The sequence below is a fragment of the Trematomus bernacchii genome, unplaced genomic scaffold, assembly GCF_902827165.1.
Source record: "Trematomus bernacchii unplaced genomic scaffold, fTreBer1.1, whole genome shotgun sequence".
In the NCBI taxonomy this organism is placed as follows: Eukaryota; Metazoa; Chordata; class Actinopteri; order Perciformes; family Nototheniidae; genus Trematomus; species Trematomus bernacchii.
In genome coordinates, this window is record NW_022987342.1 from 5,621,659 (window position 1) to 5,648,865 (window position 27,207).

Sequence of the window (27,207 nt, forward strand, 5' to 3'; positions counted from 1 at the left end):
ATCATTAGAAAGCTAATAAGTGTTTGGTCTTGTTGTGACTGATTTCAATAGAGCAGGTCACATATTGTTTGACATACAAGCATTTAAAATGTATATTAAAAAAAACAGAACTCGGCTTTAAACAAATGCGTCTAGTGTTGAGATTAACCAAAGTTTTCTCCTTGAAGTTTATTGAAGCCACATTCAGTTTACATAAGGATGGTTTTCACCTCTCCTTTAGGCTACACTGTGTCCTCTCTGCCATCTGTGGTGGTTGTGATGGGGGATATGTAAAGGAGGGTTTATGCAACAGTTTATGCAACAGGGGGACCATAGGGACCACAAAAGTGAGAAACTTCTACACATGCAGATGGATAAACATTGGAGAAAAGGTAACGAGGGTTTGAAAGGGCAGAGAAGGTTGTGAAATGCTGTCATAGAGGCTATCCATAAAGAAATATATCAAACTATTTTATATATTCCAAACTGATGCAGCTAAAAGAGCTGTCTTCTCTCTTTCCGAAGAATATCTGGGGACTCCATTTTCCATGCGCTTAGTCAAATACCAAAACAGGACTCTGTTTTTGCCTCGGGGTCCAAATTACACAGTCGCTGTCTAAATGTCAGAAATGGCTAGCAGTCACTTTGGCACAGCTCATCATTGTCAAACTAACGCTTTAAGCTGGGCAGCGGCAGCAAAACTTGAGAAGTACAAATGTTTTGCGCTTAAAAAGGACTGTCGTCTTGAAAATCTCCACAAACAAAAGATGTGCAGATGGAACACTGTTTGTTTCTCTTTAGGAAAATAGAGCTGGTTGTGTTTGAACCAGTTATTGCATACTCGAGTACAGAAGTGCGTAGCTGGAGAAAAGGAACAGTCAAAAAGCAATTTTGATCCGAATCGAGACGGGATTCATTGTTTTTGAGTAGTAAAAAAAACGATCTTTATGTATTTAAAAGAAATGAATCTGATTCTGACTGGCTTTTCTGTCTTCCTTTTTCTTTGGTTACCTTGTATCGTAGTCACCCATTTAGGGTGCGAGCATATTACCTCATATTGAAGTATGCTGTAAATGCACAAAAGATCTTTATAACACACTACAGGAAAGGGAAACTCCAAAAAGCAGAGAAGGGCCTATTTATTGTGTGTCTCTTATTTAGCTCTTTATCTGCACTGTCCATTTGCAGTTACAACGTAAATGTATCTGCTGCGGGAAGAATTAAGGATTTCTGATTCTGATTGTGTTTTAGGTTTTCGGAAAGGGTTGACAAAAGACACAAGCTTTTGAATACCACTCTTACTAACAGAAAATCCAGCCTTCTGTGGCTAGTAACGGTTGCTAAGCTCTAGGATTGGACAAGTGCTGTTCAGGGGTTTTTGTGAACGGCAATTTACCTGAGAGGACCCGATTGTCCCATACTACACACTGTTTCCATGGTAAAACTGTTCAAATCCTACCCGAGAGCACGCTGTCACATGAGGCATCTCCCAAAAACTCAGACAAAGGAATAACTGTATTCATGTTACACTATTTGAAAATTGGTTCTACTCATTATCAACTTATCAGAAATGTGTAGCCCATCTTTGGGTAGTTTGTTTTTACTCTATGCAAGAACTATTCTCCGAAGTGTGTGTGTGTGTCTTTGTGTGTGTGTTTATTCCCGGGAGGGTTCGAGGAAGGGGAGTGCATCAGATAATACGGCAGAACAAGAGCATGGCAAACAGCATCCTCCACACTGAGTGCCCGTCTGACCGTGCATGACACCAGAACACGCTGTTCACAGTGCCACGGGAGAGGAGAAGGAAAAAAGACACAGTGATAGCAGACAGGTAGGAAAAAAGACTGATGGTTGTGCAAGAAAATGAGTGGGCAAAATAGAGATGAAGAACATTTATCGTAAGGGTTCATAACAGTGAGCTGAGTCAGATTCTGTTAGCTGTCAGCCACTGGAGCATATGTTGTACCGACTGGTCAATTAGCCGAAACATCAAGCCAATCGCAGGATCATTGCACAAGGCTAATTATACCATTCAGTAATCAAAGCGGTATTCAAAGACATCTTGTAAATATTTTATGAATGAAAAAACCCTTTGTACTCACCTCCAAAGAGTGCTCTCAGTGACGCTGCCAATATGAAAGTCGTACAGCTTGGTGAGAATCAGGATCACCTGTAAAGAGAGGAAAAAGTACCATTAATATCTCGGTATAAGGCATGTATTAGAGGTAGATGGGAGACTTGACTGATATCAACACCAAAGAATATTGAGTGGAACCTGTTAAGCCCTGGAGCCCCCCCACAGGGGGGCCCCCCAACGTTTTTTTTCGAGACTGTGTCTCAGGGCTTCTTAACATTTATGAAACTATTAATGTGTAGCACCAGATTAACGGGAAGAATCTCAGCTAACTGAAGATATGAACCATTTTTACCAAAACAAAACACAAGTCTCATAAGAAGCGTCTAAATGACCCCTGAGCGAAAAAATGCTAACGCACTTAGCACAGAACTCAAGATAAAGATACCCTTATTACTTATCGTAACTGCACATACAATATATCCGATTAAAGCTGAGACTCCACAGATTATATAGGTATAGTATCATCACTGAGCGATCCGAACTCCCGACAGGGGAAGCAAACACAGACATCACAACACGTACCTTTACGGAGCTTTTACGGGAGATCGTCTCACCGTAGCTGTCAATCTGATCAAAAGACGTGTTCAATGGCATTAAAACGAGAAAAAACGCGGCTGAATCGGTTAATCCATAGGTTAATAATGTGTCTGTCGCTTTGAACAAATTATTTATAATCCATAATTCGGACACTATAATTTACAGTTTTTTACTATGTTCAATCTGAATTTTCTTTAAAATAAAAAACATCTATATTGTTCTGACTTTTCTACATCCAACTCACAGGTTTATCATTACTTTGAGAACAAAGATTATTAATCTAACCCTTTTAGAAGGGAAGATATGGTCATTTGTTCTGGGAATGTCATTTTCGAGCCTGAAACCTGAAAAACAGGCTCAGGGTGGAACAGGCTAAAGCCAGGTTTTGGGATATTCCCAAAGTGAAGGAGTTAAAGCATCTTAAGGTCTTGTTCTCAAGTGAAGGTAGGATGAAACAGCAGTTGGGTTGGTCCACCATCAGTAGGTGCAGACACTGTACTGGACTGATGAGCAAGCTTTGACTGAAGCTCTCAATATCAGTTTACTTACTTTCCCAATTTAACTTTTTATACCTGCAAATATAGGTCCTTAGTTTTGGGTAAATACACTGAGATTAGGGGTTACTATAGGCGAAGTATGATTCCACACATCATGAATAGAAATCTCAAACAGTTTGATATTTTGGGAAATACAAAGTTACACTTAATCTTTACGTTTTCTTTTATTGTCAAATGAGAGGATACCACTTTCATTTCTTACACTTATTATGATGTCATAGCCAGCAGATGGTTAGCTTGGCTAAGCACAACATATACGAAACAGCTAACCAGAATTTCTTGTGATAAAACATTCCAGCTTCCACCTTTAAGTTTATTTGAAAATATATATATAAGATCTTGTATGTTGAGTTCGAGCAAAAGCTACCTTCAGAATTAATGTCTTGCCAGGCAACAGTTGCTGCGCCCTGCAAAGGACATAGTCCAGTACAGACAATCCTTTTTAAGGCAGTCAAGAACTGATCAGGATGCCTCCATGTGGAAATATTAATTGAACAACCAACTCGGAGGAAAACCCCAGGGCTGACCAAACACATGCCGGAGTGATCACACATTCTGTCCGGCCTCAGATCGCCCCGGGACTCCCAAGAAACAGCTGGAGGACGTGGCTATGGAGAGCAACGTTCTCATGACACCTGGATGTGGTGGATAATCAATGGCAGGCTCTTACTTGTTGAATATGGTTTTTCATGTGTTAAAATGTTATGATTGTGTTTGTCATTATTTGTTTTGCGATCCAATTTGATCCTTGAAAAAAAAGTTCAAAATGCCTCTTTTACATAAAAGGGGTTAGGGTTAGAAACTGTATTTGGGCTGGTATCTGTGCACTCACTTCCTTCACAGTAAGACAATGTGTAGAAACTGCAGATTAGATGAAGAGGTCGGCCATTTATTGTCCTTGTACTTGTAATTCATTATATGTCTTTTCCATATTTTTCTTGCCAATGCCAGGCCATGTCTGAGATTAAATCCTGGCTGAGACAAAACTTCCTCACCCTCAATGAGAGCAAGACCGAGGTCATCTTTTGTGGACCCCAACCTTCAGCCTCTCCGGTTGACATTCTGGGCTCCCTCAATAAAAACATCCTCCCCTCTGTCATGAACCTTGGAGTGACCTTTAATAGCGCTTTTAAATTTGATAAGCAGGTCAGCACCGTAGTCAAATCCTGCTTTTTTAAAATACGACTATTGGCTAAAACCAAGTCGTATTTATCTTTTAAAGACCTAGAAAGGGTTATTAACGCCTTTGTAACCTCCAGACTGGATTACTGCAACGCTCTGTATGTGGGTATGGACCAGGCCTCAATTAGACGCCTGCAGCTAGTTCAGAACGCAGCTGCACGTCTTCTTACTGGCCATAAAAAGCGTGACCACATCACCCCAATTCTGGCCTCACTACACTGGCTTCCAGTTCGGTTCAGAATTGATTTTAAAATCCTTTTATTTGTTTTTAAAGCACTAAATGGGCTGGCTCCGGCCTATATAGCTGAACTCCTCCAGCGCTACACCCCAGCCAGAGCTTTAAGGTCTGCTGACCAGCTGCTGTTGATAGTACCTAAGACCAGGCTTAAAACCCGAGGGCACCGAGCATTCGCAGCAGCTGGCCCTAGGCTCTGGAACACTCTGCCCCTCCATGTGAGGTCGGCCCAGACCCTAGGTGTTTTTAAATCTACACTAAAAACTCACTTCTTCTCTCTGGCCTTCACTTAAATCCTAAAAATGTGGATCTTATATTGAAAAATAAGGTTATTACTACTACTCATTCTTCTAAATCTTTTCTCTCTCTACTTCTCATATTCTAATAATAATAATCGATAATCGATTCTTTCTATCCTCTCTTTATCCAAAAACCTTTTTCCCTCTCTAACCTCTCGAGGTTTTATTAGAGGGAAACAGGTTTGCAGAGAAGCTTAGGCAGGCCGGGGAGTGTTATGGCCGTATTCACAGCTTTCTCCCTATCTCTCACCAATTTCCAACTAAGGCTCCAGTGGGGCCTTTGTTCCCTGCGTGTGCCTCTCCACCTCTGTTTCTTACTCTCTTACTTGCTACCCTTTTCCCTTAACCTATTCTAAGGGAGTGCTTGTTCTCCCTTCTGTCTGTCTGTGTCTGTGTACTCTCATGTTCCGATTAACCCAGCCAAATGTTTCTTCTTTTGTGTCTATATCGACGCCGGGATCCGGAGTCGAGGCTGATCCTCTTGCTGTGGTCCTGTGCCCTGGATCCTCTATCCTGAGTTCTGGATTAAGTCGTGGACTTCGGGTCGTGGCTGGGCCTGTCTCTGCGGTCCTGCCCGGGTCTCGTCATGCTGCTTCCCTGATGGCTCCCACAGGATTGTTGTTGACATCCTTGTGGATTCATCTTCTTATGCACATGCATTTCCAAACATTCGGTCTACCTACCTACGCTGTAAAATGTATTATCTCTTCGATTTACACACGGCATCTATTGCACGTCTGTTCATCCTGGGAGAGGGATCCCTCCTCTGTTGCTCTCCCTGAGGTTTCTCCCATTTTTCCCTTTGAAATGTGGGTTTTTCTCAGGAAGTTTTTCCTTGTACGATGTGAGGGTCTAAGGACAGAGGGTGTTGTTTTTCTCATACTGATATTCTGAACAAACTGTGCTGTTGTATTTGCTGTAAAGTGTCTTTACTGTAGGGTATTTTATTATATGTACAGCACTTTGGCTCGACCAAAAATCGTTTAAAAATGTGCTATATGAATAAAACTTGATTTGATTTGATTTGATTTGATGAAGCACTGCAAAAAGTGCATCATTTTAGTAAAATTGAATTTGTGAAAAATAACAAATTGTCAGGTACTGTGAGAATTATAGATATTTCTCCATCCCGAATAAAAAGTACCTACTTATAAAGACCTGTGACCAAATAAATATCAGTAGATTTAATTTCACCCAACACCAGCTTGCAATACAATGTTCCAACAAGTCCTCCAACTCATACGACCAAATAGGTCGATTGTTCAAGCCCTTATTACGACCAAATAGGTCGATTGTTCAAGCGCTTATTACGACCTATAATCACATTTTAAAGTTTTCGACCTCTAGTGCTCCCGTTGAATGCAAATGCTATGGAGGGTCGTATATTCACAAATAACCCTCTCTGGAAAATCCTAAAATGTAGGATAGTTTGGCCATTCAAGTCCAGTTCAAGTCCAGTTTTGGATAGTCTGATAGCACTGTCACTCCAACATCCAATCACAGAGCTTGAGGACTAATCACGGGGTTTGCTAAGCAAAGCGGATGTTGTAGTCCCAAACGATAGCTGAGGATTCTGGGTAGTGTAGTGTCTTCGGAAACTCTGTAGTGTCTAAACTCCGAAAAAACTATTTGTTTCTCCGAATCGAAGGTTAAAAACACAAAAGCATTGAACACAATTTAAACCAATCAATATTGTGTAATTAACAAGGATAAACTGATGGTTTTTAGTGGATGAGTAATGCAGATATCACTGTGTAATCATTTGACAGTGAGGGGAATACTTCCGGTTTTATTATGAAAACGTCGAGACCGGAAATATACTGTTTTCACCCCGTGAGGGTTGACGCCAACTTTACATGGACGCTGCGTAAAGACGTAGTATACTGTATACACGTTCTCCTGGCGAGACCTCAAATCATCTTCGTAATATCTATCAAACTATAGATCCTACACATCCACTGGACGTGGATTCTAAAAGTACAATATACACTTCTCGCTAGAAATCTAATCAACAAGCATTTTAATGGCCAAACTATTCCACAATTTAGGATTTTCCAGAGAGGGTTATTTGTGAATATACGACCCTCCGGAGCGTTTGCAATCAACAGGAGCATGTTGTTTCTTACACGACCACTAGAGGTGCTACACTTTAAAACGTGACTATGGGTCGTAATAAGCTGCTGAACAATCGACCTATTTGGTCGTTTTTTGTAGGAGGACAGGCTGCAATGTTCTAGTAGTAATGGAATCCCATGTTGGGGGGTAGTGTGTTGCATAATTAGTTCTGTGCAACCAAAGCTCTGTATGCCACTTTGAAACTTAGTTTTTCTCTTGATGGAGCATGCTGCCATCCTTGCCCCTGCGGAAAAGCCTGATCCAACACTCTGCTCACAGCTTTGGTCTCTGCTCTTTTTGGAGAGATAATCAGCAGGCGGGGCACTTTGATAAGCACTGTGCAAGTCCTCAGAGCAAATAACAAGACATGAAGGCCAAGTCTGCCATGACAGGCATCAGTGGTCAGCTGTGATCCTCCACTCTGGAGTGAAGCTTTGTTGCACAGAAAGCCCGCTGGGGGGTTGAAACTTACAAGAGAGATGAAAGGTAATACACTGAACTAGGGGGGGGGGGGGAAACACTGTTTATTACCATCTGGTAACATCCATGACTGATATTCACCCCAGGGTTACAGAATGCAGTCAGAGGTGTGTGAACAAATTTGTAGAGCAAATGTGTAAACAGATGAAAGTGCTCAAATGCAATATTTTAGCATTGAGCACATACTTGACCTGAGCTCATCCTGAAACATCATTTTACATAATAGACGCTATTTTTGTCCATGCTGTACCGTTTTCCTACCCTGCCTAAATGACTGCTGCTCTTCCTCATTAGCATCCTCATAATTTCCCTCCCGGCAACAATATTATGCTACTTCTAAAGCATCCTGACAGGCTTGACTTGAGTCACTTAAGCTGGGAGGGGAGGCAGAAGGTGTGGCCTTCTGACAGGCTTCAGAAGTCAGGGCTAGATGAGAAGAAACGCAATCCGTGTCCAGATTTGAAAAGAAACCTGGCATCCCGTGCTCATCTACTACTTTTGTCGTTGGGAAGCTCTGAGGCCCGCAGACTTCCAGGACCTTTCCACCTCTGGCTGAGCCTCAATATCCCCACAAGCCCTTTGAACAAGCCAGCCGCTCACCAGGGACCCATGGATGGTTGTTGTTGGAAGATGTTGCACATGCCCAAGGGAGCCTCCTGCTCAGACTGTGAGCATATGTTTCAGGCCGAGCAAGATTCACAGTGCCAGGGAAAGGGCAATGTTGAATGAAATGAAAATGGAATATTGCCATGCGACTGAAACAAACGCTGTTTATGTGTTTACATATTTGTTGTAAGTGCATATGTGCGTGCTAAGGTAGTGATAATTCATAAGTGTGTGTGTGTGTGCGTGCGCGTGCGTGCGTGTGTGTGTGTGCGTGTGATCCTACAGGCTTTGTGCTGTCAGAGATGTGTGCAGTCGTCTCGTCCCCCCATGACAGTCTGAATTTAAAAATGTTGCATTGACGCAGCCTCCAAACAGAGAAACGTTTTTTGTCCCTTCAAATGAATCTTTAGAATATCTAATAAATGTGTCTCAAAATATACTTACAGCCAACCTTAAATTCCTTTTTAAATGAATATTTCATACGTTAAGCCACAGACCTGAATGAAAAAAGGCTTGGGGATTTCAAGGAACACCCGGCAGATAGTTTTACTGTTTATTTACATGCTAATTCACATAATGTAACAGTTGGACAAAACTTCAGCAAATACAAAAAAAATATATATATATAGTTTGAGCACTCTGAATCCCTAGGTGATTCATGATTTTACTATTGCAATTATTGAATCAAGACGTCAGTCATATTACACTTGCATTTGTCTTGTTGCCTCAGCAATTAACCAACTGTGGTGAAAACATATAATTAGGATTAATAAATGTCCCCCTGTGCCAAACATAGCTTGGAATTCTGGTTCAGCTCAAAGAAGGCTTATAAAAGTGTTGATGACTTTTCAGAGAATAATTTTGGACTTCTCTCATTGCAAAGAAGTTTTGTCACAGTGATGATAATTTAAAGAGCGGCCATCTGACATGTTTGGAGCAGAACAAGTTAGCAGGGGTAGGCCAATAAAAAATGCTATCTACTAATGGAAGTGGAGGACACAACTGACATTGGAAAATGGGTTAATTCATGATGAATGCAAAAGCCAATATGGCTTTGACAACCAAGTAATAGTTCTAACTTTCAAAGCAAACATTTCAAAGCAGAATGTGTACAGAATGATAAACGCAGTAAGTGATATAGAAGCTTATTTCTTCCCATTTTGTTCTTATCCATCATCTGTTCTTATTTAGTCAGTACCTATTGATTTCTGGGATTCACCAATGTTTTCTTATTCCTGCTCTTCATCTTCGCTAACAGAACATTTCATTGATGGGTGACAGCCTTCTTGACAAAATAGGCACAAGTCCAACTTTGATGTGCAACTTAATCGATAATAACCATCACATTTATTTTAATTAATAGTCATTTATATTATTCATCTGAATCTGTAATGTAACTAGAAAGGTAATACATATATTTAATGATAATACAAAATAAATAGTTAAGTATTTATATCTCTAGTGATGTAGAAGGATGAAGTAAATGTACTAAATTACTTTCCACCAATGTGGTGCAGTGAAGACATATTTCGGTTGGCCGACCCAGAAGTTAGCATCGCAATGGTTTCCTTTGACTAAGAGCAGTCGGATTTTTCCATTGCATTTCGGAATATTGCAGAAAGTAAGATATGTGGCAAACATGTTTATGATACTAAACATTTTTGTTTGGCGGGATAATCTCCACATATTAACACCACTTTCAAAGGGTGTTTGTGCTGGATTTGTTTCTTCTGCCTGGGGCCCCCAGAGTGTCTTGCAGTGCCACTGATCGTTACAAATGTTTTAGAGTTATTTTTCTTTTGACAAGAAAGGAGAGATTTAAGAGAATGTTGCATCATGAGACCCATTGAAACATTAAAGGGACAAGAAACGAAAGCGTTCAATGAGTCAAATGAACAAAGTGCAGCCCCTCCTTGTTTTCTTTATTATTCCTGCTTCATAATTCCCTGTTTGCCTCTATTCAATGACTTGCATGAAATCAGAGGAACTGATCAATGTAAGAAAGAAAAATTGAACTTGAAACCAAACTCATCAAATACAGCTCCTCAGACGCTCTGTACTTTACCTCAAACTGTTTCACAGACGTCTGATTTCTACGCTTTGTTATGAACAAAAGAGCTCTCTGCGCCTTTGATTGCAAAATGTCATGCTACTCCAGTATTGACAGTCTCACACACACAACTGAAAACAAGCTTTTAGTAGTCTGCAAACAAATGTCAGGATAGTCAACAGTAAAATGGCAGCTGGAACTGATCATTATCTAGAAGTGATTAAGCCTCTCAGTAGCATGTCGACAGCTGAGCAATTACTTTGTCAATTGGCAAGAGCTGTTTATGAGACACATGTCAACTGGTGTTGATAGAGCCGCATCAAGCCAAGGCCCAAAAACACTTAGGTGCTGTTTACAAGAGAACGCAAACGGTTGTATCTGCTACTTTTCTCTTTCGTATAGCCCGTTCGTTCACACAAGGCCATAACGGAAACGCGGAAACGGACCCCGCAAACGATAACGGGTCCCAAGGTGGATAGATCTGCAAACGGAACGCTCTGGGGGGCCAAACGGCTCAGTGTATACGATCATTTTCCTGATAACGATAAAGCCATAGCTCCACCTCTCCCCACCTCTGCTGCTCACTGCTGTAGCATGGTCAGCAGCTACTGTCAGTAGCTACTGCTACTGCTACTGACCATGCTACAGATGTTAGTGCACAATCTACAGCTCGACCATGCTACAGATGTTAGTGCAACATCTACAGCTCCTCTACCACAACCATCAGCAACAAATGGACATGGAGAATTACATGAACTACATGTTGCTAAATCCACCGCGGGGCATAAACAGAAGGGCAACCATGCTCGGGGGTCTTCTTCGCTGCTTTTGGTGTATTTTGTGGCGCCACTTACAGGCCCGGCATATGTACTACAGCGTCTCCAGCGCTTTCGAGCAGTCTCGTGTGAACGGAATACTTTTTTGATATCGTATTCGGTTCGTTTGCGTTTCGTATGCGTTTGCGTTTGTGTATAAATGGGGTCTTAGTGCCTTCACATAATGTGACATGACCATGGGGGGAAAGGAGCCACTGACTTAACAGTAAGTGGATAAGAGAGTAGTGTGGGAAAGGGTCCCAAGATCCACATTTTATTTAGCAATGTACCACATCTGGTCCCCTGTCTATACCAAAAATGTTTTTTTAAGGTGTTTTTGGTAAGATGCTTTAAATAGGGTAGCTGGTAAACACAAACTTAAGAGATTTTTATATTTTGCTCTACTACATAAATGACATCAGTGAATACCCCACTCGTGAATGTCCAAAGCTTTTATGTGTCATAAATACAGCTGTTGCTAACATTGAATAAGTGAGACGACTAAACACCATCACATCGTCATGTGTGCGCCTTTAGCTTAGCGATGGTGATAGGCAGCCATGCGACTGTAATGTAGTTATTTTATGGCCTAACAATGACTTTTTACTTTCCAAAAAAATCATAAACGTGGCGTTAATATGTGGAGCTTATCCTGAAATGTGTAAGTATCATACATTTGCATTTGTTTATAAGACTTAATGAGACTACCAAAGATCATCACACTGAACATTAGCCGCCTTTAGCTTAGCGGTGAGGATGTGTAGCCATTTGACCGCGATGAAGTTCGTATAAAGCCTAATGTTAGCTATTTAGTGTGAATGCTGTGCAGGGTGGCATGTTAGGCTCATTGAGAGAAAGGGATAGTGCTGGAGACAGTCATATGGGGAAATTGATGTTGTTTATCATGTACCAACGATGAATAAATTCCCACACCGGGTTGTATCAGGACGTTCTGCCTCTGCCTCCTTACTTGGTCGGGCCGCTCAATTGTCAGCTTCACAAACCTTAATAACACACAACAGGAAAGGGAAACCCCCTGAAAGCATAATGGGGCCAATTTAAAGATTAACTACAGACATTTATAAAGACATACAAAACTCAAGATGTCTGCACTCCACTAAAAAGTCAATTATACTAAATGTATGTTAAATAGATGTTGCTAGTTTCCACATGATATGTGTGAATGATGCATATTGGCCCATGGCCGGCTTTCATTGTGACGTCAATGTTTTTGAAAGAATTTCCGAAAGAAAGATTCAGGACATGCATGCAGATAAACTTCACCCTTAAGAAGAAGAAGAAAAAGAAGACATACTTTATTAATCCCTTACAGGAACATTTCTTTCCCCACTCTGTTGTGTTTACACACACACGGGAGGATATACTGTACATGCACAAACACAGAGGATATACATGCACACACACACAACCACATGCAGATAGGAGAAGTGGCAGAGCAGAGAGGCTGCCAGGTATCCGGCGCCAAGGGAGCAGTTTTGAGGTTAGGTGCCTTGCTCAAGGGCACCTCGGCAGTGGCCTTCGGTTCCAAGACCAAGTCCCTACAGACTGAGCCGCTGAACGTCAAACCAGACAAACTCTTCACATACATCGTTCAAACGGTTTATTTGGAGCTTCGGCCGGAGAATTCACAAGACATGTCACGGCACGGTCACGGTCTGACCACACGGTTGAGATGCCAAATCAATTCTCAAGAACCCTTCTGTAGTTCGACCTTTTAACTAGTTCAGAGTGTAATAATCAACATTCTTCAATAGATAGACTAAACAGCTGAGGACACTGAATCACATTTGTTGTCGCTTATGGCTCGGGGTCATCTACACCCCAAGAAGGATGTGTTCCAGGTGTCCCATAACAATAACTATCTCTGACTGAGAGTTGCCCGGTCATAAACTGGTAACAACAACAAAATGCTAGGGCAGCCCCTCCTTAAGGGAGATAGCAGCTGCCCAAGGCTGGGCATCTGCGTCAGAGGGCGAAAGATGACATGCAGGGGAAATTATTCCCTGACACTTTCTCTGTAACTTAAAGGGGACCTATCATGCAAAATGCACTTTTGTACGTCTTTTATACATGAATATGTGTCCCCGGTGTTCCAGGGAACTCACCAAGTGTCAGAAAACACAACCCTCTCTATTTTCCTCCATACCCAAATCTCTAAAAAAGGGTCTGTAACGGATCTGATAAAAACTGATCCAGATTTGAACACTTCAATGACGTCACAGAAGTGGCGCTACGGCTATTGGGCCAACTCCACCAATCAGGAGGAGACAGCCACGGCCATTGCCGTTCGAAAGCGCTGGAGACGCTGTAGTACACATGCCAGGCCTGTAGGGGGTGCTGTTCTCACAGAATCAGCCCTTGCAAAGACAGGGGTAAAAAAGTGCAATTTGAGCGAAATGAGGCATGGCTAAAATGCATGATCTGTTTGGTATTTAAAAAAAAGAAAAGTATAAATATGCCTTATATAGGTATGGTCCTACACTATATTATTATAATATAGCATGATAGGTCTACTTTAAGTTCATTTTGTCAAGTGACAAATACCATTTCGGAGCAAAATGGCTTCAATGGATCCGTTAGCATTGTCTGAGCAGGTGACATGGCATTTAAAAAGAGCTGCAGGATCAATAAGGTGATGCCAGGTGAGGTCAATTGATAAACCAATCAATACACGGCAGGAGTGAGATTGTGAGCTGGACTTCAAGAGCGTAGGAGGAATAACCTTTCCTACACTGATAAAAACACATTACACAGTGCATTCCCTACCAAACTAAGTTAGGCACTTACATTTACCTCTACTTCAAGACATGAGATAGAGACGTTACCATAACAACAGCTGTCTGTTAAACAGCTGCAAAACGCTTGCAGAGCTCCAACCAGTTTATAAAAGTCTGGAGGAACTACACAGCTTTACTGAATAAACCAGCGTCTTGGCTCAAAATAAAGATACAAAAATATATTTAGTTGATTTAAAACTGATTGTTTTGCTTCCCTAAGAAAAAAAGAAAGTCATTTCCACTAGGGCTGCACGATATTGGAAAAAACTGACATTGCGATATTTTCTTCCCCTGCGATATATATTGCGATATAGGAATTGAAGAAAAAATAAATAATACAAAATTAAAAAATTAAAAATCGCACGTCCTGCGATGTCAATATCGCGCATGCGCATAACGCAATTATAGTCACGACACGATATATCGTGCAGCCCTAATTTCCACTGTGTACCAATGACCGGAACTGCAGCAACAGCAACGTAACAAAAAATGATGGCTGCGTTTTCTGTATCTTTTCCATGAACGAGTCTTTAAACACTGCCAGAGCCTACACAGTGTACCCGTTAGTGTTTACTTCATGTCTGTCTTCTTCTGCTGTTCCCTTTAGTGTTTACTTCCTGTCTTTCTTCCTTTGTGGATTTCTCGGACGTCCAGCGCTCTTACTTTTAACCTCTTTCCTTCTCTTTCTTATTGCTGTTTTTCTTTACAGGGGACAGTTCAGCAATCATGAATCCAAAGTGTCATGCTCTCTGCCAATATTGAAAAAAGTATTCCATGTGTTTTCTGAATGAAATAAACAATGTTTGTTGTCCACAACTGATGTTAAATCAACTACACTGCTTTCTGCGGATTAATATGACTGCATACAGTCCCATTATTGTCCTGAGCAGCAGTGTCTAAGTGAAAATTAACAGACGTCTGTTATGTCGAAATTGACCAATCAGAATTGAGTATTCAACAAAACTGTGAAATAGAGATTGTTAGGATATTCCGGCATATACTAGTTATATAAAAAATGCTTAAAACGTCAGATGAAATTGAAAATTGATTTTGTTTTTATGTGTACTACTTTTGTTGCACTGCCATGGCTTACTACCTATATGCAAAGCATCACAATGAGCCACTAGGTGTGACGTAAGCTGCCATACTGAATGATAGGCTGATGGATGAGTCATATACAAACAAAAAGATATCTACATTTTTTCTGTTTTCATTTTTTACTTTCAAGCAATCTTTTTCTTCCTCCTTGGAGTGTTTCCTGCATTAGACAGTTCCACACTGTAACACATCAGCTGCATTCTGTCCTAATTAGGCTTGACTAACCAACAAAAAAACATTGTCTTTTACAAAAAAGGGAAAACATTTAAAGTCTTTGGTTTGTGGAAGAAAACTCCAGCGTTAATATTTACAGTCTCCATTTGCATTGCTATTTTAGGCATTTCAAGAGCATGCAGGACACCAGCCAGGAACATGTCCGATTTGCTCATTTCTGCCTTTCCCATGGTGCATCTGTCTTTCAAGCCAGCACTTCAGGAAGTCAAGCGAAGCAAACACTATCTGGCTGTCCGTGGAGCCGGCACTGAGGGTTAGAGCTTATCGCAGTGCGAGCGAGGGATGCAATAAAAACAAATACCGTGTGGACTCGCTCACTTTATCCCATCATACTGTGCAACGCAGACAAAGAGAAAAGTGGAAGCAGCGGTGTCATTGACAAAGAGACTAGGCCGACATTACAGTAAAATCAAAAAGACTCCAAGAATAATGAGAAAAGTAAAATAGTAGAAAAACTAGCCAAGTAGTCCAGTTTTCTTTGTTCTACCCCATCTGATGTTTTCTCATCGTATCATTAATACATGGAGGGTTAATTCAGTTGGAGCCCACAGTGACAATCTGGGAGATGTTCAATTTCAATTTCTCTGAGGGCGCTGTGTTTATAATAAGAATGTAGCCTTGCATGTTCACTAATTAGGAAACAGGGCTACTGTGTGTACGGGAAGCAACTCATAAAAGACGATGAAGAAAATGGACTGAGTAGCTCCGAGTGTCACTAATACGATGTTGTCCAATATAGCCTTTAAACAGTATTGTTAGTTGAAAGCTACTGGAAAAGTTATTTGAGAAGCTAGGGTCATAAGAAATCATATATTCCCTCATTAGAGGACAGTTTAGAACAGGGCTCTCCAACACGTCGATCGCGAGCTACCGGTAGCTCGCGGGCAGCTTTTCAGTAGCTCGCCGCTCGATTATCGATTATAGCGTAGTAAGGTTGCTTCTTGATTTTTCGGCCGCGGCTGGACAATAAGGTTTTTTTATTTTAGAATTTTTTCTGTCACACGAATATCAAACTGGTCGGTGACGCAGAGATCAAGGAACAGACGTGACAGCGGCACAGCGACACCACACACGGAGCAGTCTGCTTTCTCCACCAACACCAGTCCAGAACCAACAGCAGAATGACCCGCTCTGAATCAGGCCCTGTCGCTGCGGCTCAGAGACACACAGGGAGGGATTTGTGTTTTTTGAAAAACACTCGTTATCGTCATGTCAGGTTTTTGGTGGATTTAATCAAGTCTTGGATTGCAGAGTATGAATGTCCTCTTGCTATTTTCAGTTGATAAATAAATACATTTTCTGTTTTTGAGGATGGAACAATTTCACACACAGATATAGGGAGGACCTATACAATTGATTTATTATGGTTTATAATTTAATGTCAAGACGAAGAAGAAGAAGAAAAAGATGGCTGAACTGTTCAATGTCAATCCTGTGGAGATGGAGATGGAGGTTATAAATCTCCAAAATAATGTTCAGCTTAAGTCTCGGCAAAACTCACAACATTTCTGGAGCCTTGTAGACCCAGAAAACTATAAGAACATTCACCAACTAGCACTGAAAATGTCTGCTTTATTTGGTTTTACATACCTTTGTGAAGCAGCTTTTTCTGACATGAATGAAATCTAAATACAGAACAAGACTGACAGATGAACATTTAAATGGCTCTATTAGAGTGAACCTAAGTGGGTCCAGCAGACCCCTCTATGGTGGACTCCATGCAGTGCCATTCATCTCACTAACTGTAAAAAAGAGTGAAATGCTTGTAAGGTGGTGATTAAGGACATTTATGTGAATTTTCAGTGATGTACTTACTATGTGGGCCATAATAATATGTGAGAAAGGTTCGTTTTCTTGGAACTTGATGTGAAGTTAAGATTTTTGATAAGCTTTAGGTATTGCAATTTCACACGTGTACAAAAGTATAGCTTAATTCAACTGATGAGGGCTATGTGAATACATGTAAGCGATGTGATGCAAGTAGCTCTTGGCCACTTTCATTTTTTCAAAGTAGCTCTCAGATGAAGAAAGGTTGGAGACCCCGGGTTTAGAATATACTGCGCTGCACAATATTGCTGTGTGTGTGTTGAGCCTAGTGCAGGGGTATTCAACTAAAATTCAACGAGGTCCAGTTAGAGAAATCTCCCCATGCAAAGGTCCGGAACATCAAAATGTCTAAGTTGCTTTATGAATTAGTGTGATATATATTGAAGTAGCCTGTAGCTTTATCAACGTCTGCATGTAATCAACAACTGACTGCCAATCAAATAAAGAAAGTACAATTCATAAACAACAATATTTATTGTCAATTAACATTGAACTATACAGATATACAGTAAATACTGTGGATATGTGTAATGTTCCTCTCGGGCTGCATTTAAAAATAGAATAAAGAAATAAATAAAATAGCTTTGTTAACCGTTTCACATCATGACTTAACAGTTTCAGACGATTATAGAACATATCAGTCTTTACACATCATAACAATTGAACAGTTTTAAAGTTTCTCTTTCTTTCCCTCTTATATTGCAGTCCCTCACTCACTTTTTTGTATTGAGTGCGAGAATTGAGCTTGACCTGCCAGGAGTTTAAATCTGGGCTGAAATGGTGTCAGGGCCATTCTCATACACACATGCAGGTGCTCATTGGTTAGCCTCGGTTAGCCTGCCCTGGAACGATATTTAGTTTTAATTTTGATCCTGGTGGACTGATCATATTGGGCTCTGAGACTGCTTATTTTTTGTGACCTCAGTTCTGACTTGAGAGGGAATGTTTGGTCAAACACTTTGTGTTTTGTCTCATAGTGGCGGTTTGGCACTTTTAATCAGGGTTGGGAGGGTTACTTTGTAAATGTAATCGGTTACTGATTACATGGCTCTGAAAGTAATCCGAATACAGTTACAGTTACGTGTCTTAAAAAAGCAACGTATTCAGATTACTTTTAGAATACTTTTGGAATACTTTATTTTTCCATAATAGATGGGTATGTTTTGGTGAACAGGAGACACTTATTTTACTGTTTTAATGGCTTATCAAGAGCACAACTCAAACACAACATCTTGGTGTCATTCTGGACAGCTCCCTCTCATCTGCACCCCACATAAAAAACATCACCCGGACTACATTATTTGTACTCTCTTAAACCTTTCCTTAGAATATGTTATGAATTGTCAGGTGTCCTTGGGTGCTTTGAAAGGCGCCCCTAAATAGAATGAATTATCATTATTATTTATTATCTGAAACGACGTAATAACTTTTAAAACTGTTTCCAGTCACTTGCCCCATGCATTCAGCAGCAGCAGGCCATTCACTTTGATTTGATCCCGTTATGAAATGTCATCATTTCGACAATAAAGAAATGCTACATAAACGTTATCTTGCACATTTTATCGAACCATCTGCGTTTCTATATATTTTAAAAGCGATCTCTCTCTCTGATCTGCGTGCGGGGGCGGGGCCTCACAGACATGCTGCAGCGCTGTGCAGTGTGCACACAGTTCTGCTGGTAATGAATATTACATTTTATGAGGAAACTTTTCCACCAATAATTCCAAAAAGTATTCCAAAATGTATTCACATTCACCGCTTCTCTCCCTGTATCGCGAATTATTCTCTTCACTCACTTTCCTCTCCTCTCCTATCTGCCACTCTCTCATCTCTTCTTCTGTGTTTCTCTCCCTGTATCGCTCACTCGTCTCTTTCGCCCCCTGTCGGCGGCGGTTAAAATAGAATCGCCCCGTCAAAATTGAAATCCCCTATTAATGTATTGATTATAGGTCCGGGTCCGTATAGGTCGGCGTCTGGGTCCGGATTCGGACCGCGGTCCGCCTGTTGCCGACCCCTGGCCTAGTGGATAGCCTGTGGACCTCTGTTAATATGGTATACTGTGGGTGACACTGTTTTTGAGTTTTATAGCCTCATTCTGTTCATGTACAAGCATATTGAGCAGATTTTATTACTGCATTATATTTTGTCTAAAGTCATGTTTGCCCAAAGCTAAATCCAAAAAGCTCTCATTTGAATACACCTGCATTACAGAACCAAACGCAAATTGATTCCGGACAAAAACAAAAAAAGGCAATAAATTACCAGAGAAAAATAAACTTTTTGTAACTCTATTCTAGTTACTTAAAAAAAGATGTAATCAGGTTATTGTTACATTTATAAAAAATGGTTATTACGAGCAGGATTATAATGTTACTAAAAAAACAAAAGAATACTGTGTGTCTTATGAAAGGAGCATAATTAAATGTTTCTTTGTAAGCTTTAATGCTCTGTAGGCTAAATCTTTAAGTGTGAATCTATATTCCTGCTTTATGGTTTTCACTTTCTTTGGTTCATTTGTTCTGTTTTTTCATTTGTGAAACCAGAAATAGTGTGTGTGAGTTTAACTATATGTATTAAACAAGGATGGAGCATTTTTTGTTATCTCAGATTATATTTTTGCTTTAATGAGTATGTGCTCATGTGTTTCATTGTTGATGGATAGGCTACCAAAGGTTCACTTTTAAATAAACTATCTGAGCAGAGGACACATTTTTGCTACCAAATATCTTGGTTTCTTCTTCTTTTAAGTTACATTGTTCAATAATCTCACATAATACACTTTGTAACATCTAATAGATATGTATTTTCTCTTGAATTGATTTGCATTGCATTTTATATTGAGGTAATCCAAAAGTAAATAGGTAACATTACTTTTATATTGTGACACTCAGATTAGGTTACTCATTACATTTTTACAGGTAACTAGTCATTGTAACAGAATATGTTTTTAACCCTATCAACCCTGTAAACACGTTGCTTCCTTCTATATAAAAACAATTGTTTTATCTTTTGTCTTTCTCTGTTAAAAAAGGATCATTTCTGATCTTTTTAGAAGGTTTTGAAGTTCATAAGCACCAGCCTTTGATATAGAGCTACAGAGATTAAATGCTGGTCAAGCGAAAATTCTGCAAGTAATCATATCCCATTTATGATTGTTCTTGAACTTCTTCAGTGGGTGTTTAACTTACTGGGTAACTTTATGTGGATAATGAAAGTTATTTTAAAGAGGACCTGTTATGTTTTGGGGATTTTTCCCATTCCTGTAGTAGGTTATAGTCTTAATGCATGTACATGTTCTGCAAAGGCGAAAGACTCCTATTGTTTACTTTTGTAACATAGTGACATCACTATATAACACTCGCTTCGATACACATTGTACATGATATGTTGAGGGGTGGGACACTTCTGACGCATCTCTAAACATTTGACCAATAACAACAGAGCCGGCCAGCTAACCACTCACATTAAAGGACATCAAATGTCACAGTACAGCCACAAAATACAAACATGAACCTGTATATGAGCTTTATATGCCTTCTTTAAAGCTCTGCTAAAAATGCCAAAAAACAATGTTGATAAGTCCGTAGCTCCGAAGTGACAATAAACTGGGAAATTAGTGAGTGGGCTGATTTACCCTTTTTTTGTTGCAAAAAAGTGTGAAAAACAAATGTTCAAACGGAAGAAAAAATGATTGACTAGCTTGAGGCAAGGTGAGCCGTGACAACAACAACAGCTATTGTGGCTATTATGACATTTCCACCTTTCTCATATTGTAAAGCGGAGCTGTAATCTTTTATCATAATGTTCTACTAGCTCTGAATCTGAAAATGCATGAATTGCTCTGAAAGATGAATCTTTTCTGAATATGCTTTTTTCTCTCTTGTTACTACAGGCACATCATTTCTGATTAGAGGGATATATTACTCTTTATTCAGAGAACGAGCGACAGGAATTAGTTGAAGTCTGTCATTTTCATTTTCACTTTTTTTTCTTTCACAATCCCTCTCTGAGCTCTGGTAATTGTCTCCAGTCTGGTGTCAGCAGAAGCACTGGAGAGGAGAGGAGAGGAGAGGAGAGGAGAGGAGAGGAGAGGAGAGGAGAGGAGAGAGAAGAGGAGGGGAGGGGAGAGGAGAGAAGAGAAGAGAAGAGGAGGGGAGGGGAGAGGAGAGGAGAGGAGAGGAGAGGAGAGGAGAGAGAGGAGAGGAGAGGAGGGGAGGGGAGGGGAGAGGAGAGGAGAGGAGAGAAGAGGAGGGGAGGGGAGAGGAGAGAAGAGAGAAAAAAGGGGGCGCTTTGGCTGCAGGGCTACTCACGTTTCACAGGGATATATCTTCTCAGAGGTGACACGATATGGAGGCGGTAGACAGCTGATTAACACTAACCTCCGTCTTAAACTCTCGAAAATGTTTCTTGCCCAAGGACATATCGACAAGTTGACTGCAGTGGATGGGAATTGACCCACTGCCCTTCCAATTGGTACATGACCACTTCACCTCACAGCCAAAGCGCAACCTAGAGTGACGAGGATGCACAGCATTTTTATCATTTGTGTCGCATCTGACTAATTGAGAGGATGTCCCACAATTGATTGACAGTCGCCCTTCTAAGACTTGGCTTTTATCCATTGGCTGTTTAGAAAGCAAGAGAAGGCTATAACCATTAGCTGTGTCAGATGTCAATCAATCAACAAAGTCTGTAAATGTATTTATGTTTGGGTGTAGTTGGTGGAGGGCGATTCCCATTGGGTTTATTGTGACATAAACCAGAGTATAATTTGTTTAAATCGTGCAAGGAGGTGAATACGATTTGAAGCGACAAAACATAGCAGATTTACAAGAAATTCCTGAAAGATGTTGATCTATGGATACATTCCCCCTAAAACCAAAAGAGGATAACCAAACAGACAAGGTAACAGCATATTTAATGAAGGTTCACCACAGCACTTACAATCATACAGGTCAGCAAACCATAGAAGAAAGCTAGCTCTGGGCATTTGCAAATTGCACAAAGATGTAGATGATTGCTTGTTGGAAAAAAAATCCATTCAAACCAAATATAATTAAGTTTCTTTACTTGCATGGTTTGTGCAAACAAATCAACCTGGAGTAATGTGTTGTTATTATTATGTATACAAGTTTGAATATACATTTGTATTGTTATGGCTAGATGGACATTAAACTGAAATCTAAACTGTCTCTTAGTATCGCTTTAACATGTCCAACATTGTCCCACACAAACATACTCTTTGTCCCACATGTGACAAACATACTCTTTGTCCCACATGTGGCTTGTTGGCCCCTGGTCAGCCTTGCAACACCATACTGACACAGTGGTATGGTACAGTATGTGAAACTGGCGGTGTGTGTGTGTGAGTTTTTATACTTAAAAACTGCTCAGTCACTTATAGGCTAGCATATCTGAAGCTTATGCAGGCACCCCTTTCTAGGCTCTGCTGACACACTAAAAGCTTCAGAAGTCTACCAGACGTTCTTAAAATGCAATATGATGTCCTTTTAGGGACTTTATGTTATCTATAAAAAAACGTGATCCACTGGCTCGGCACGACGCAAGCCAGCTCACTGATGGCTCGGGTACTGCTAACGTTGACATCTGCTGTGACAATGCTGGGTTAGCAGACACCGGAGTGCAGCCCGGCGCTACATCCATTACTGCTTTACACCTTCCACCTGACTGATCCACCGTGTTTGGAGACACACTTTTTTTGTTCTAGTCCAGACACTTGGTTGTAATGGGACAACAGTTTGCTTGTCTTTGCTCTGTCACTTTCTCTTTTTATTTTCAGTTTTTCCCATGAACCACACTTTAACTGCCATAATAAAGAAAAAATAGAAGATATCTGTATTCAGAGTACTTGTGAGGTTGTCATTCCACAGTAATGTTTTGCTGATGCTAACATCAGCATACCAACATGCTGATACAACAATACGGATCCACCCTGTTTTTATAACCAGAATTGGAGTCTAGACGTGTTTTAAGTGTAGAGATTTGGTTATACTGGGACAACAGTTTGCTTGTCTTTGCTTTGGCACTTTTCTATATCGCCTGAACCAAATTACTGCTATAATAATACAAAATAAAAAGATGTCTGTATTCAGATAACAACAAGACCTGGGGCCTCATTTATAACGCCTTGCGTAGGATTGACGTGAGAAGGTTGCTTACGTAGTACAAAGCAAAAAAATAGGTACAGAAATGTTCCGACATTTTCCGATTCACAAAACATTGCGTACCGGCGAGGGAAGTGCGTACCGGCACTTCCTACGCCTGTTTCCCTTTATAAATCACAATCGACTCGTAACGCCCATATTTGCCTGTAAATAGTCAAAGAAACGCCCATTCATTCATTCATTTTGACTGACTGCATGAAGTAGATTGCAGGAAATGACGACCGAACAGCTAAAAAAGACATCTCACACCGTGTCAGATTTAGGTTATTGTGGGGAGGTCGAGATAAATCATATTGTTTGGTGGATGCAGTTTGAACCAGAGTAGCAGCATGGAGGTCGGATCGTCACCAAAATAAATAAATAAGTGGTTCGAAAAAAGTTAATGACAAAAAAAATACACATAACCTTCCTCAGGCAGTGTGTTTGTCCCGGGGACAGGAGACACCCCCTTGATGAGAAACTCTAAGAAATGATCGGGGAATCCCTCCGGAGTGGAGTCATGACGACTGGATCTGAATTATTTTGTTGTATTTGGTGGTTTGTGTTCCAGCTGTCGATCAGCAACTATATATCCATAATCCACCAGTTAAAGGAAATACAACTAATGTGTTGTGTTATATTAGCTGTACAATTTACCACATATAGTGTTCTTAGTTTCCATAACTCCTGTGTTTTACGAGCGACTTATCAAGTCTTGGCAAACGGCATAAAACACGATTAAACGTGATAGTATATAAAACCATGCTCGTATCTACAACCTATAGAAAAGCAAAACGGCGTCAGTTTAGACGTAATTCTGTCCTCCTGCTTACCGCATCATTTATGAGAAAACATTTCATAACATTAACACAACATATTCGAGGTGGTTTTAAATAACATATCCGTATTTATTTATTTCTCCAAGTTATGTTTTTGTGTGCACTGAGGAGTCGCAAACAGGCGTTTGTTTAATCATTTTAAGATTGGCTTTAATCAATGTTTGAAAATGAATTCTTCATATTTGATAAATGAGAGGTAACATTTTATTTATTTCCACATATTTCTCTCCATTCTTCCTTCTGCCAACGGTGTCGCAGTTTCTCGTCTCTCCCGTTGTTGTGCTTAGTGCGTACGCATGGGTTAGAGTTTGCGTGGAGGACAGCACATTTTCCCGTCAAGTTAGTATTTTATAAATCGCAAACATTGCGTAGAAACTGGCGTACGCCATTTTTTGAGCGTATATCCCTTTATAAATGAGGCCCCTGGAGTTTACAGCCATGCTAGCAGCTCTGTAAATATGTCTATCTGCAGAAGTGCTGATGCTAACATCAGCATGCTAACACCCTTATACAACAATACCGAAATAGTAATAATGAGTATGCATTGCATGTTCTCCATTCAGTTTAAGCATGCTTACATATAGTACAGTTTTCGGTCATAAGTCAAAGTATTGAACAGTTCTAACGTTAAGCCTGATAATGGCACTAGAGGAAAAACCAAGGGGTTATATCTGACGAAAGTTCCGTTCCTCTAGACTGGCTTAAAAAAAGGCAAATAAAACTTAACAAGTTACAACTTCTATATTCCATATGCAGCCATTTTTAAAAGGTAGAGAGGAAAATGAAAAAATGTCATGCAATATGATGTACTGTAATGAGTAAGGACTAAAATAAACATGAAGTTGCAGCTTATAGAGATCTGTTGTTATAGTAATGCTTTACGGACAGATACCATGTCTACTCTAGATATTTTTCCTAGAGAACGACAACAAAAAATACTCAAGGAAGAAGCCATTTCTGTGAAATTGGTCCATTAAACTGCGAAGCTCAATAGAGAGCACTAACTGTCACTGCGGTGAAGTTGCAAAAGCTGGACTGGAACTTCAGAAAGCCTGTATGTCTCAACTCATCATCCGGTGCAATCTCAGGTCATGGGCAGTAAGCATCACTTTGTGCCAACAACAGTAGCCCGGCAAACAAAACAGTTGGTGCCATGTGTTGCATGGAGTGATTCATTTGGACATTTCTAGCATCCAGCATCCTCACAGCCAAGGCATTTTAAATGAGTCATTTCTGAGAGTCAGCTCAGACTCGAGAGTACGGCTCTGGTATGCAAGTCCCCAAACAAAAGCCTGCATAAACACTAAGAGACTTAAAGGTTTCTTCAGTATAGATACAAACAACACCTCTGCAATCTCGAATAAACAGGATTATGCAATGGGTTTAAAAGAGGCAGTATTGGTCACTAGAGTCTGCACATAATGTTTGTGTACTTGCATCTCTCTTTATATATTGCCACCTGTAATAATTTGAACAGCAAGAAATGCTCTCTTGCACAAGTGCACAGATAAAGATGGTAGACCATTAGTGCAATTGTTCTCATTGGTACAATACGCAGCAAAGTACTTACAAAAATATGCAGCAGAAATGTGCTTCATCACATTTCAACATACTCTTTCATTTTATCATACTGTATGAGGCAATCTCGGAGACTCAGATATATTTTCTGCCAAATATTGACACGAATACAATCAGCAAAATAGAAAAAACAAGGTATTAAAAGCCATTACAACAATCGTAAAATAAATCTCAGATGGGAATGTAAGCCTCTTGTTTGAGTGCAGTTTTCATTCCATTTCATTTAAAAGATGCATAGACCCTGGAACTATTCTGCCAACAATAGTGCGTACACAAAGGATATATAAAGTGTATCTGTCGGATGGTGTACTACATGATTTGAATGAGAGAAGAGATCCAAGGTAGTTCGAAAGCATCAAGAGTAAAGCTTTATCAATGACCAACATGATATTATACTTCTTGACTGTAAAGAGGACCATCCAACTGTATGAGAAGAGAACAATGCTGTGTATGAAACTAGTCATGTGGGATGATACACAGGGTTAAGCAGCGGAAGTGTTGATGGGGGGTAATAACAATAAATACAGTAATATATTTATTTTGGTCATGGGATATTAAAGTGGACCTATCATGCTATATTTGAAACATATATTGTAGGGCCATACCTATATAAAACATGTCTGTGAATTTTTTTTTTCAAAATACCAAACAGATCATGCATTTTAGCCATGCTTCATTTCGCTCTATTTGCTCTTTTCCAGCCCTGTTTTTGCAAGGGCTGATTCTGCTTTTGTGGCAGACTACAGCGCCACTTACAGGCCTGGCATATGTACTACAGCGTCTCCAGCGCTTTCGAGCGGTCTCTCATTCCCCTGATAGGTGGAGAGTTGCCCATATAGGCGGAGCACCCCTTTTCTGACGTCAGAAAAATTCAAATAATAATCAGCTCCGTTGCAGCCCCGTTTTTAGAGATTTGGGTATGGAGGAAAAGAGAGAGGGTTGTGTTTTCTGACACTTGGTGAGTTCCCTGGAACACCGGGGACACATATTCATGTATAAAAGACGTACAAAAGTGCATTTTGCATGATAGGTCCCCTTTAAGTAAAGTAAAGCTGCTCTCTGAGAGCTTCAGGGGCAATTCCACCTTTCTTAACCACACAGACTAGATAGTAAGGAAGATATAGGAGTTTATATGTACGTTTCCTGGAATAACCTGAACTTGATGTATTGATTTTAAAAAGTATCGCAGTGGGTGTTTCACACTGTGCTGGCTCGCGGCGTGTTCTGAGGGCAAGCGCACCTGAGGCTGGGGAGCGCTCGCGGCAGGGGGGGGTTACTATTATTTTATTTTGGAAAGTGTTCTGAACTGATAGAAGACAATAATTCTAGGGTAACTTTTGACCTATGTTGCTAAGTTTAATCAACTATAAACCAAAGTTTTAAAGGGACAAGCCCATGCATTTGAATCATCGTCACCCCTGATGAGACATCTACAGTGTCTCTACAGTACAGTGCTACATTCTTTAGATAGATATGCAGGATAGTGCTGCAGATCATTGAACATACCAACCAAAGAAATCTTAGTGGATACAAGTACTAAAATTGGCACATAAACTCCTTTGAGGTTCATCTTTTGAGAAAATCCTGTGAGCGATTCAAAAATCCAAGATGGCAGCCAGCTTGGAAATAATTTGTTTTGCTATAAAATAATTTTCACTTGAAAGATGTTGGGGTCAA

General features: G+C 40.3%; 1 protein-coding gene across 1 annotated transcript in view; it reads right to left on the reverse strand.

The window, feature by feature from the left end:
• Nucleotides 1-27,207, reverse strand: part of sorcs3 (sortilin related VPS10 domain containing receptor 3) — a 263,786-nt gene that overhangs the window by 158,330 nt on the left and 78,249 nt on the right. Inside the window, exon 2 of the mRNA XM_034131550.1 lies at nt 2,082-2,149. Within this exon, the coding sequence (XP_033987441.1) occupies nt 2,082-2,149 (68 nt within the window). The remainder of the gene's footprint in view (nt 1-2,081; nt 2,150-27,207) is intronic.